This window comes from Saccostrea cucullata, unplaced genomic scaffold (assembly GCF_032062105.1).
Source record: "Saccostrea cucullata isolate Sc308-1 unplaced genomic scaffold, CSIRO_AGI_Scuc_v1 ctg662, whole genome shotgun sequence".
Lineage (NCBI taxonomy): Eukaryota > Metazoa > Mollusca > Bivalvia > Ostreida > Ostreidae > Saccostrea > Saccostrea cuccullata.
In genome coordinates, this window is record NW_026932584.1 from 467,280 (window position 1) to 479,329 (window position 12,050).

General features: G+C 32.8%; 1 protein-coding gene across 1 annotated transcript in view; it reads left to right on the forward strand.

Annotated features, from left to right (window-relative positions):
* Positions 1 to 11,446, forward strand: part of LOC134235485 (uncharacterized) — an 85,396-nt gene extending 73,950 nt beyond the window's left edge. The window contains 3 exon segments of the mRNA XM_062717615.1: positions 4,336 to 4,583; positions 7,437 to 8,002; positions 11,135 to 11,446. Coding sequence (XP_062573599.1) covers positions 4,336 to 4,583; positions 7,437 to 8,002; positions 11,135 to 11,152 — 832 coding nt within the window. The 3' untranslated portion in view covers positions 11,153 to 11,446.
* The last annotated feature ends 604 nt before the right edge of the window (positions 11,447 to 12,050 follow it).

Sequence of the window (12,050 nt, forward strand, 5' to 3'; positions counted from 1 at the left end):
GTTCAAATAATGACCCCCGGGGGAAGGGCGGGGCCACAATGGGGAATCAAAGTTTTATATAGAAATATATAGGAAAAATCTTTGAAAATCTTCTTCTCAAGAACCACTGGGCCAGAAAAAGTGAAGCTTATGTGGAAGCATTCTAGGGTAGTGTAAATTCTAAATTGTAGGAATCATGACCCCCGGGGGAAGGGCGGGGCCACAATGGGGTATCAAAGTTTTACATAGAAATATATAGGAAAAATCTTTGAAAATCTTCTTCTCAAGAACCACTGGGCCAGAAAAGCTGAAACTTATGTGGAAGCATCCTGGTATAATGTAGATTCTAAATTGTTCAAATAATGACCCCCGGGGGAAGGGCGGGGCCACAATGGGGAATCAAAGTTTTATATAGAAATATATAGGAAAAATCTTTGAAAATCTTCTCAAGAACCACTGGGCCAGAAAAAGTGAAGCTTATGTGGAAGCGTTCTGGGGTAGTGTAAATTCTAAATTGTAGGAATCATGACCCCCGGGGGAAGGGCGGAGCCATTATAGGGGAATCAAAGTTTTACATAGAAATATATAGGAAATTTCTTTGAAAATCTTCTTCTCAGGAACCACTGGGCCAAAAAAGCAGAAACATATGTGCCCATGGAAGGATCATGGGGTAGTGTAGATTTCAAAATGTCTAACTTATGATCAGTGGGGTAGGGTAGGGATGCATTATGTATAACAAGGGGGAAATCTGGTAAAGAACAGAATGGTCAAAGCTTCTCAGGTGAGCGATGTGGCCCATGGGCCTCTTGTCTTATGTGCCACCTATTCTCTAATTTATACGTTGTTTCATGCAATATTTTATTGACCAAGTCAAGGGTCCCGTATGACATTCTTACTTACAGATGTACATCTAAACATTACTTGAATATAGTTCATGCACAGTTACAAACATGAAAATTTAATAATCAGTTAAAATCATATTCGGTGTCAATGAGAACAAGACAATCTAATATGTTTAGATGGTGTGAAATGGGCCTCACCCCCTGAAAATCCAAACAATATACACACTTTCAACGGTAGAAATTTCCTTCAATTTAATCTCGGCATGTGATTGTACGCAAAAGTTTCAATTATTTGCTTTTTATACTTTTTAATAGATAAATCTCATTATGCATAATGTGCACAGTCGGTAATTCTCGGCTTACTCCGCTATACTACATTCAAACAGGTATACGAACCATCCGAGGAGCTCCGAGTGATATGTGTACGCCGTACACCCACCAACCCAAAGAAAATAAATAAAATAGAATAAAATAAATGAAGTCACAAATAAATGATGATTGTAGGATTTTTTCAAAAAACGTAGTTAAATTTTACTGAAAAAAATCCTGACTTTTCATTCCTATAGTCAGGTTATCACAGGGTGGGTAATTCTGAAAATAATTAAGAATGTCAAAATTTCTTTCATTTCTGATTTAAAAAAAAATAAATCATATGCAGTAAACAGACAGGTATAGAAAGCAACTTCATTTGTGGGAAAGGGCTTTATAAAAGGTTATTATACTGAGATAAAAAAGGGAGTCATCAGACAATATTATTACAGTTCATAAAAAAAAGAGTTCGTAAATATAAGCATTGATTTTGCAATCGCAGTGTAAATTGAGATAGTTATTCTGCAACACTAACAAAAAGGGGTGCACAGCTTCCCAAATATCAAATTATCATGATCATCTGCAAATATCATCTACAATAAGAAAGAATACGGAACTACCGAGGTTTTTGAAAAAAATCTGCAAAACTTTACTGATGATGTGAATTTCAAGACAATGATCCGGTACTTCATTCATCGATCAAATATTTGACCAATATTTTTTTAGAAGGAGGGGTGGGGTTGGGGATATGGTGAATGTAGAGTGTTTTCAAAGTGGTTGTGGTTGAACTAAGAAAGAAATACGTAAAAACGAAAATGAATAATTAAAGCAAAATTTAAAGGAAAAATAAATTAATTAAAATTAATTAAGAGAGAATAAAAAAATAAAAATTCAGAATTTATCCTTGAAAGGCTTTCCTTTCCTTAGTAATAAAGAAAAATTGCACATACAAAAAAGGGTGGTGTAATCAAACCATTTTTAAAATTACAATATTACTCAAGATGTGCTCATACTTTTAGTCCAAAACTTATCTTTTTGCCTGAAATAAAATAAGTAATCAGAAAATAAAACTAACGGCCTACATGCGTCTGATTTTACATGACCTTTTTCGATCTTAATTTTCGACTTTAACAACATCAGCTTTACCCAAAGTTGCCGTGTTTAGTTTTAATTTATTGCAATTAATTTAGGCAATGAAAACAAGACCACAAATAAATTTTGAAAATGACCCACTGTATATTATTTTCGCATTGCGTCATGCAGATTTTAAAGCTCAGACAGTTGCGCCAAAGGTGACGTGTTAATGAGTCCGTTCGTATGGCTTTCGCTGCTTCATCCTTTATGACATGGCTACAGATACAGGTTCCTAGCTGCTGCGTTCATATTTTTTTTTAATATAATATGTATTGACAAAATGCTATTTCATCTATGCTAGAATCAGTGAACTTGATTCAAATATTTAATCTCTGATGACAAACTTTTGGCACTAAGTCGCTAATTCTCGATCCTTTCTGTATAACAGATAAACAATCCAGGATGTGTTACATGTAACCCCCCCCCCCCCCAAAAAAAACATTCAGTTGAAATAAATGCAGGGGACCACTTGCTTATATGTAGAGACTAAAGCTCAGCCGGAAAGGCCAAAGAAGCGATTGTTTTCAGAGCTTAAGGTAGAAACATACATTGATTTTTTGATGAACATTTTTGACAGCTCACGAATAAAACCAATCATAAACAATCAAAAATTGAATTTGTTTATATATTATTTTGGAAAAATTACCAGTAAATTTATAAATTGTACATTTTTCAAGACAGTTTTAGGCGTGTCTATTTTTTTAACATATCTATTACGCAAATATATTTTTTGTTTTGTTTTATCGTATGAATTTTTTTCTATCAGCAAATGCACCGGCGCCACGTCACGTCTTTGAAGCGCTATTGTGACGTAATTACGTTTATGTCACAAAGGCCCCTTTTCGCTTGACGCAATTCAAATAAGATAAATATAAATATAGATGTGAAATAAATGATTATTTACACCACTTAAATTGAGTAAAATATTTTGAATAAATTATTCTTATTTGCAAAGAAATAATTTGCTTATTTCAATGTAAAAACAGATTTTATAAGCAATTAAACATATCGTGATACATATCGTATCGTGGCTCAAATATCGTGATACGTATCGATATAGAAAAAGTTGTATCGTTCCAGCCCTAGTAGTAAAGGTATTTTTTTTAAAAAATGAAACCAAATGACTGTGATAAATAAACACATAGCTACATGTAACTGCAACTGCATGGGCTAACTGTGAACACCGGGTTACAGTGCAAATAAAAAGAAGCGATATCATGGGATTCTTTAAATTTTAATTCTACCTTTTTAGCAATTTGAAGATCATCTGAGGTGGCATTATTGATTTTAAAAATAAATATATTCGATAAATTATCGATTGTACTTGTATTACTGTTAACAGACGAGAATTAATTAATTTTGAGTGACTATTGGTAAAAAAAAGATGTTTTTTATTAAACAATTTGAAAAAACTTATAAATGGATTTTTAAAGAATCCATGTAATGGTATATATCTATAATATTAATGTGGTCGTAATCTTAACCCCCCCTTTCGACACGATTAAAAAACGACAAGACTTTACAGGTAAGAACATCTAAGCTGAAGAATAATGGTAGCTGGCCCCGCCGCGGTGTAAACACGGTCTCAGGTAGCACCGCGATCAAAACCCGTGACCGTGTAACACGGAAAGGATTAATACACCGCGGAGGGGACGCGGTCTAATACGGGATCCGCATTGCCTGTACTGTAGTAAAACATGCATATCACAAAGCACTAGGGACGGATGATTTGCTTTATTATAAGGGTAATTCGTTATACCCATTAAGTTTATATTTGTCTAAGTCTTGGGGGATAGAAAATCAGTTCATTGTAAGCATCATTTCATTCTAAACATGTTCACTATGAGCAATCCCTTCACCAAGTATGACATTTCAGAAAGTCTCTTTTAAAAAATTGCATTTTTTTTAAATATTTAAAAAAAATGCAAAGCATTTGTTAAAAAGAATGGCCTTGCTTGTTTAAACCTGACATACATGTATGTGTTCAAAATGCAACTATTGGAAAAGTAATATTAATAACAATTTGAGAAAGAAAAAATAAAAAAATTAGTGTTTGCATTTCATAATATAGATGGGGAACCTTCATGCATCTTATTGCCATTACTGAAATCCCAAATCCATGGAGAAGGAAACTGGATGATGGAAAAGATATAACAATAAATACAAAGAATAAAGGAAAAATGGCACTAGAGTTTTGCGAGAGGTTCATGGCTGAACCATTGCCAGATTATCCAGATGATGATGAAACGATAGAAGAACAGTTAAAAGAGGATGAAAGAAATCTAGCTAGGGAGAAGATCAAAAACATTGCAGAAACAGGTGAATGGCAGAAAATAAATATTACATTTGGATTTTCTTCAGGATGGTATTTTTTCAAATTTATCTTGAAAGAAAATCAAGAATTAGACAATAGTTCCTTTGTAATATAGGTCATAACCCTTAAATCAGCTGAATCATATAATCATGATGAATTGAAGTTATGCATTCAATTCCTTGTACTTTTAAATTAATCTTTCATCTTCTTTATATTTAATATCATTTATTTTATGTATTATTTATATTAAATCCTCTTCATGCAATTCATTCAGATTGTATCTGCTGGGGGAAGCATCGGGCCACAATAAGGGCTGAAATTTTCAGATTTAAAAAACTTTTTTAAAAATTCTTTAAAGCGCATATGAGCTGAATTTTTTGAGAATTTTATTTTGTTATTAAATTTGTCTTTATTATAAATTTGTAAGGAATTTAAATCTTTATAATCAATAAGACTTTAAAAAAGTATTAAATTGTATCAAAAGAAAGACCTCTGTACAATCAAATATTTAGTAATAGTATTATTTAAGAAAAAAAAACATAATTGAGTCATAAAGAGCTTGTAGATAACAAGAGGCCCATGGGCCCCATCGCTCACCTGAGTAACTTGGGTGATACAGTTCTTTACAAGATTCCCCCTCTTGCTAAACCTATCATGCCCCACTACCCCCTTCCCTTTCATGATTTTAAAACTTTAGAATCTACACTACCCCAGGATGCTTCCACATAAGTTTCAGCTTTCCTGGCCCAGTGGTTCTTGAGAAGAAGATTTTTAAAGATTTGTTCTATATATTTCTATGTAAAACTTGGAATTCCCTATTGTGGCCCCACCCTACCCCCGAGGGTCATGATTTTAACAAATTAATATCTACACTACCTAAGGATGCTTCCACATAAGTTTCAGTTTTCCTGGCCCAGTGGTTCTTGAGCAGAAGATTTTTAAAGATTTGTTCTATATAGTTCTATGTAAAAATTAGATTCCCTATTGTGGCCTCGCCCTACCCCGAGGGGTCATGATTTTAACAAATTAATATCTACACTACCCAAGGATGCTTCCACAAAAGTTTCAGCTTTCCTGGCCCAGTAGTTCTTGAGAAGATTTTAAAAGATTTGTTCTATATATTTCTATGTAAAACTTGGATTTCCTATTTTGGCCCCGCCCTACCCCAGGGGGTCATGATTTTAACAATTTAATATCTACACTACCCAAGGATGCTTCCATATAAGTTTCAGCTTTCCTGGCCCAGTCATGGTTCTTGAAAAGAAGATTTTTAAAGATTTGTTCTATCGTAAATCTGGAAATTTTTGCTGTAGATAAATTTTTTGCAAATTTGTGAGTTCATTGCATTCTCAAAAATATTTTTCTTAAAAATAAATTACCTATAAGAAAATATAAACAAAGCAGTGGTCATTTGCAAAATTTTGAAACGTAAGAATTAATCAACAGCATTTTGACCCGAATTCGCAAAATAAATTGACGTAAAAATTTCCAGATTTACGGTATATATTTCTGTGTAAAACTTGGATTCCCTATTGTGGCCCCGCCCTACCCCCTGGGAGTCATAATTTTAACAATTTAATATCTACACTACCCATGGATGCTTCCATATAAGTTTCAGCTTTCCTGGCCCATTGGTTCTTGAGAAGAAGATTTTTTAGTGACTCCACCCTATTTTTGTCTTTTCTTGATTATCTCCCCTTGTAAGGGGACTTGGTCCTTCATTTTAGAATTTAAACTCCCCTTCTTCCAAGGATGTTTTGTACCAAGTTTGGTTAAAATTGGGCCATTGATTCTTGAGAAGAAGTTGAAAATGTAAAAAGTTTACAGACGGACAGACAGCTAGACAGACGGACGGACAGACGGACGACGGACTAAATGTGATCAGAAAAGCTCACTTGAGCCTTCAGCTCAGGTGAGCTAAAAACTACTACAAATATAAAAAACAGAAGTTTAAAAATGTTTTTTTAATTTCTCTGGCCTTGAAATATTTAATGACAATTTTTGCAACAAAGAGTTTTGACATCAAAGTTGCAGCTCATATTGCTTTAAAACTATTTTTTTCAAAAACCATAAAACCAGAAAAGCTGAAACTTTTGTGGGAGCTTTTTTAACTAAAGGTAGAATTTGAATTGTTCACATTGATCATGTTCCTTGGATTCAAGATGGGGCCACTGTAGGGGAACAAAATGTGGAAACTTCCTGAAGTTGCATATGTTGTAAATTGTTTAGACCATTGTTCCAGGGGTTGGACGGGGCCACAAAGGGGTATCAAAATTTTACATACATAGGGAAAAAATTTCTCCAGAACCATGCAATGGACTTGAAATTTAAAACTATTTGAATACTTCTTAAGGTAGTGTAGTTTGTATATTGTAAAGATCATGGTCCCCAGGAGTAGGGTGGGGCAACAATTGGGAAACATGTTTGAAACTCCCGTACTCAAAAACAGCAAAGCCTTGTGATGAAAAAATATGAAAATGGGTCAATCCTTTAAAAGTGGATATTCTTTTTTCTTCAAATCACTGCCCCTGAGAGGCCACAAAGATGATCAAAAATTTTCATAGGAATACTTGTTTCTTAATCCCTTATTTATATGCATAAAAAATTGATGAAGTTATCATGAGTCTTATAAATATCAGTTATATTTAGTTAGTGTATATAGATTCAAGTTTGTTCAAATCATCTATTCTAAATCTGGAGAATATATATAGGGTTGGCACACATAACATTAAAATGTTTCAATTTAATACTAAACTGAATTCTATTTTTCACTAGTGAAAGTGCTCAGAGATGTATGTGGCCCATGACCGGGTTTTTTGCTTAATTCCTTTTGATAAATGGCCTTGTTTTGCTTACAGGAACTAAAGATAGAGCAGGGCAAGACTTGCGAATGTCATTGAGAAACTCAATAATGGGCAGGTCAATGAATAGAGACTCCTACAGTAACAATCTGGAGAGGTCAAGGAAAATTACCCTAGGTAATGCAGATTTCCTTAAAAAGTCAGCAAAATTCCTTGAAGATATTAAAAATCCAACTGATGATGAAGTATCAAGAGTACGCTACAGGAAAAACAAACACAAGGATAAATTAACCCCATATATTGGGAAGACACTACCAGAAAATGAGAGTGCAGGAGTCAGAAGGTTTGGATCCACAGCACCTGCACAGAGAGATTTCTTGGAAAAGATGCGATCACATAGCACCCTGACAGAGAGATATAAGCTAGGGGCTACTAGAAGGGAAACCGGGGCAGCAGGTATTGGAAGGTCTTTCAGAAGAACTGATGATGTTGACACAGAAGAGGATATTTATGATGAAATTCCCGCTACAGGGACACTGGGCAGAGCTTGGGTGAAAAAGATGCGAGAATTCAATAAGCCGTCATCCTCCACTGTACGGAATGGAAGAACTAACAGTGGTTATGTAAGTAATAAGCTACTTCAGAGAATCTGTGTCCCCTGTTTAAGGAAAAAAGGAGGGCATGTGCGGACCTAAAGGTGGTGGGGTGGGGGAGGGGGTAAAATGGGGACATTTTAAGAAGAATGCATGGACAGGACAATAGGGAGTTACAGTATAAAATTAAATCGCAAAAACTTAAAAGCTTCTTGATAGATCACCCAGAAATAAAAATATTACACACACAATGTATGAATTTATGACCTTGACCTTTGACCTCAAAATCAATAGAGTATTCCTTAGGCCATAGGTTATGGTATAAAATTTCACTGCAAAAGCTCAAAGGCTTCTTGAGATATCGCACAGAAACAAAATTGTTAAAACAGACAGAATATATGACTATGACCTCTTACTTTTTGAAATAAAAATCAATAGAAGTCTTTCATTCTCCATGGACAGCTGTTTCATTGCAAAAGCTCGGACTTTTTAGATACATTATACCATGCAGAAACAAAAGTGCTACAGACAGAATACACTGTATAAGTCAGTTTTCTAGTGTAAAATATCATATTTTGTAAGTAAAATCTTTCTTAATCTAACATAGAAAGTGTATTCTTTTAATGAATGATGAAATTACCATAATGCCACTTTAAAAATATGGAGCACAGTCATTACTTAAATAGCATATAGTAAATAGCTCTTTACATTTTACAGAAAGAAAAAAAATCTGTTTAACCAAATGTAGTTACAGAATTACTTCAATAGCAAATAGTTTATAGTTCTTTACACTATACTAAAAAAATATCTGATTTACTAATATGTAGTTACAGAAAAGAGGAAAAAACTAGAGGAAAAAGGTAGATTGCTCTGCATGCATGCCTTCTGTATGTGTTTTTTTGACTGCAAATACTTTAACATAATTAGAGTACATGTATTGGTATAATTGTCAAGTACATGTTGTCTGTATAGTATGATTTATAATATGTGGTTGTAACATCTCAGAAATGAATTTTTAAAAAAATGTAAACCAACTTTCTTTCATTGTATTTTTATTTTCCCAGATTAAAGCATGTTGTTATTTGAATACAGTAGTAGATTTTCTTTGAATTTAAAAATTCCTCTATCAAAAGAAAAAATATTCCTTTCAAAACACAGAATATAACTTGTTGAATGATACATATGGAAATAACGAACAGTATTCAAGATCAAAAATCAAAACAGCAGAGGTGGGATCAGGTGCCATGGAAGAATGAGCATCCCCTGTCGACAAGTCACAGCCGCTGTGTGCTCCTTGTCATGATCGGGAAAAAGCAGAAAAATCTGACCTTAATTCAGTGTATAAATAATAAACTAACAATTAGGCCAGCATTTTTTTATTTTTAGGTTTACAAACCCGCCGCTCAGGTTTTTGAATTTTCAGAAAAAAAATAAAATTGAGAAAAACAGATTTTTTTTCTTTCCGATGTCAAATTTGAGTCGGGATCGAGATTTCAAATTTACGAACTCGTACTTCCGGTTTTAAAAAACATGGCGGATAATGAAGGGAGATTTGTGTCAAATCCATAGCAGCACTAAAGCTTGGTTTAATGTAAATATTTATCGATAGGAGTGCCATTTAAAACATTTAACCCGTTCAGAGAACAATAAAATGCTGACGACTTTGTTGCAAAGTGACATGTTGGTGAGATAATTATGTATCCGTATTCAAAAGTAACTGTCTTTAATTGTAAATTATTTTCCTCCCACAGGTTTAAAACTGCCCATGGTAGCTATTGTCAGAGACATTGTTTAGGTTTCTGTCATAACTTACAGTCTTAGCATCATTCTTCAGAAAGGGGTCGCTTATGCATCAGATGTAATGAATAAAACTATGGGAGAAGTTAAGTCCATTTGAGGAAGAAATAAACAATAGCCTAAAGGAATAAAATATTTCAACTATTTAAAAACAAGAATATACAAATATATACAGGCATGTAGTATCGTTTATGGCAGCCAGAAAAATTATTTTACACTTAATTGAAAAAAATTCCACCCTACTCCTCAATACTCATTGGGAATACTCCCTGTCTGTTTTATGAAAGGAATTATTACTTTTATAGCTCTCGAGTATATTAATATTTTAGAATGAATTTCTACCTAACACACATTGAAAACAAAAATGAAGATATATAAAAAGAGATTTAAAAAATTGATTTTTTTTAAAATCTGTATTTTGTCCAATATCAAAAGATTTATATCACTGCCCCCAACTGGTAGATGATGAAATAAACAATTAAAGGTTGTATTTTCCCCTTTGTAACCCTTATGTGTCCAGTGGCAAGAAGCCTGTTAGGAGAGCATTAAAAAAGAAGCAAAAATTAATGTAGAAAAGTCGATAATGTATCCAAAATATAATTTTATTTTTTTTTTTATTTCCTCCTCCTACGGGACTTTTTCATTCTGATGTTCGTAAACCTAAAAATAAAAAAATGCTGGCCTTAGTATGAAGCTAGGTTAGGAAAGAGCAATGTCTCTCCATATTTGTAAAAATCTAGTTTTAAGTGATGCAATTAAAAGAAAGTTGCTTTACAAATATGAGTTGTGCATTGTTAACAAACATCTTAATAACAAATTTCCTTTAACTCTGATTCTATTGTTGATATTTCTTGTGCTATGTTTTTACTTGTCGCCATGATGAAAAAGTGCATCACTATCAGCTACTTTATTAACAGTGTAATTAAGTCACTTCAGGAATGTCTGGGCTTCAGTGTCCCTATTTACATGTAATCAAGTGAATTTTTTTTTAATTTAAAGGAATGGTTTGAATATAATTTTGGATAAATATTAATAATTGGTATTTCTGAAAATGAAGACTATGGAAAAGAAATTTATAAATAAACTTTTCTTCTGATTATCTTTTACTAGTTATTTTACATTTTGAGTTGTACCCTGTCAAAATCATCAAATGGGCATGTAGCACAAAACTGTTCATTTAGGTTATACCGTATTCCTAAATGTATTTACGTGCATTTTTGAAAATCAAATGCATGAGCATAAGAGTTAATTGATAGCTCTTTTGAATAAAAAGATCCATTTATTATATTGATACACATAAAAGCATTTAGTTAAAAGATAATGATAGGAAAATATTGCAAAAATGTTTTGTTCTTTTTTTTTCAGAATCAGTGGCTGAACTGAGAGAAGATGGTTGAAACAAAATTCAGCCATTACAAGTGATGCAGAGGTCAGAATGTCTTTCAAAAGTTTAAGAGTGGACTCGAGTACTCAGCTTTGTAAATAGCCTGTCTGAAGACTGCAGATAATGCTTATGTTATATTTTATAAATATATACACATGTGATATAGACTTGATTTTTACCTATAACATTGCTGACTTTTTTGGCATTTTCATGGTATTACGTGTTTATTAGTGTAAAGTATTAATTTTTTGAAAAAAAAAATTGTACTCTTTTTATGTATATTTCATTATAAAATTATAGTGACATACAATCTTTCTACAAATACTGTATACAGGGAAATATTCGCCCCTGTTTTATTTTTGCCCCTTTTGCCCTTACATCGTTTGGGCGAAATTAAAAAGGGGCAAATTCAAAATATACAATATATTTTCTGAAACAAAACTGTGACTGGACAAATTTAAAACGGGGCAAAATTGGTTGCAAGTGTGAAAGGGCGAAATTTAAATGGGGCGAAAATAACCCTGTATACAGTAATTTCTAAAAAGGAATAATCAGTGGTATTAATTGTTCACATTTTATATAAATTTTTATTCCTTTGTGGTTTTGATGATTTTTTTTTTTTTACATATATTTTTATTATTTCTAATTTTATAATTACTCACAAACAAATCTATATACAATCACATTGCATCTACCAGTATGTGCAGTTTTATTTTGGATGTTATTTCTATGGAATATATTATCTTTACTAAATTTTTAGAAACATGGTATAGATGAACACATGTACATAAATTTTAATCACCTCACTTTGAAGAACTCTTTTTCAGAGCAGAAAAAGTAGACCAAGTAGGTAAAGGAAAATGATTTTAAAAATTAATTACAATGTTTTCTTAGTTA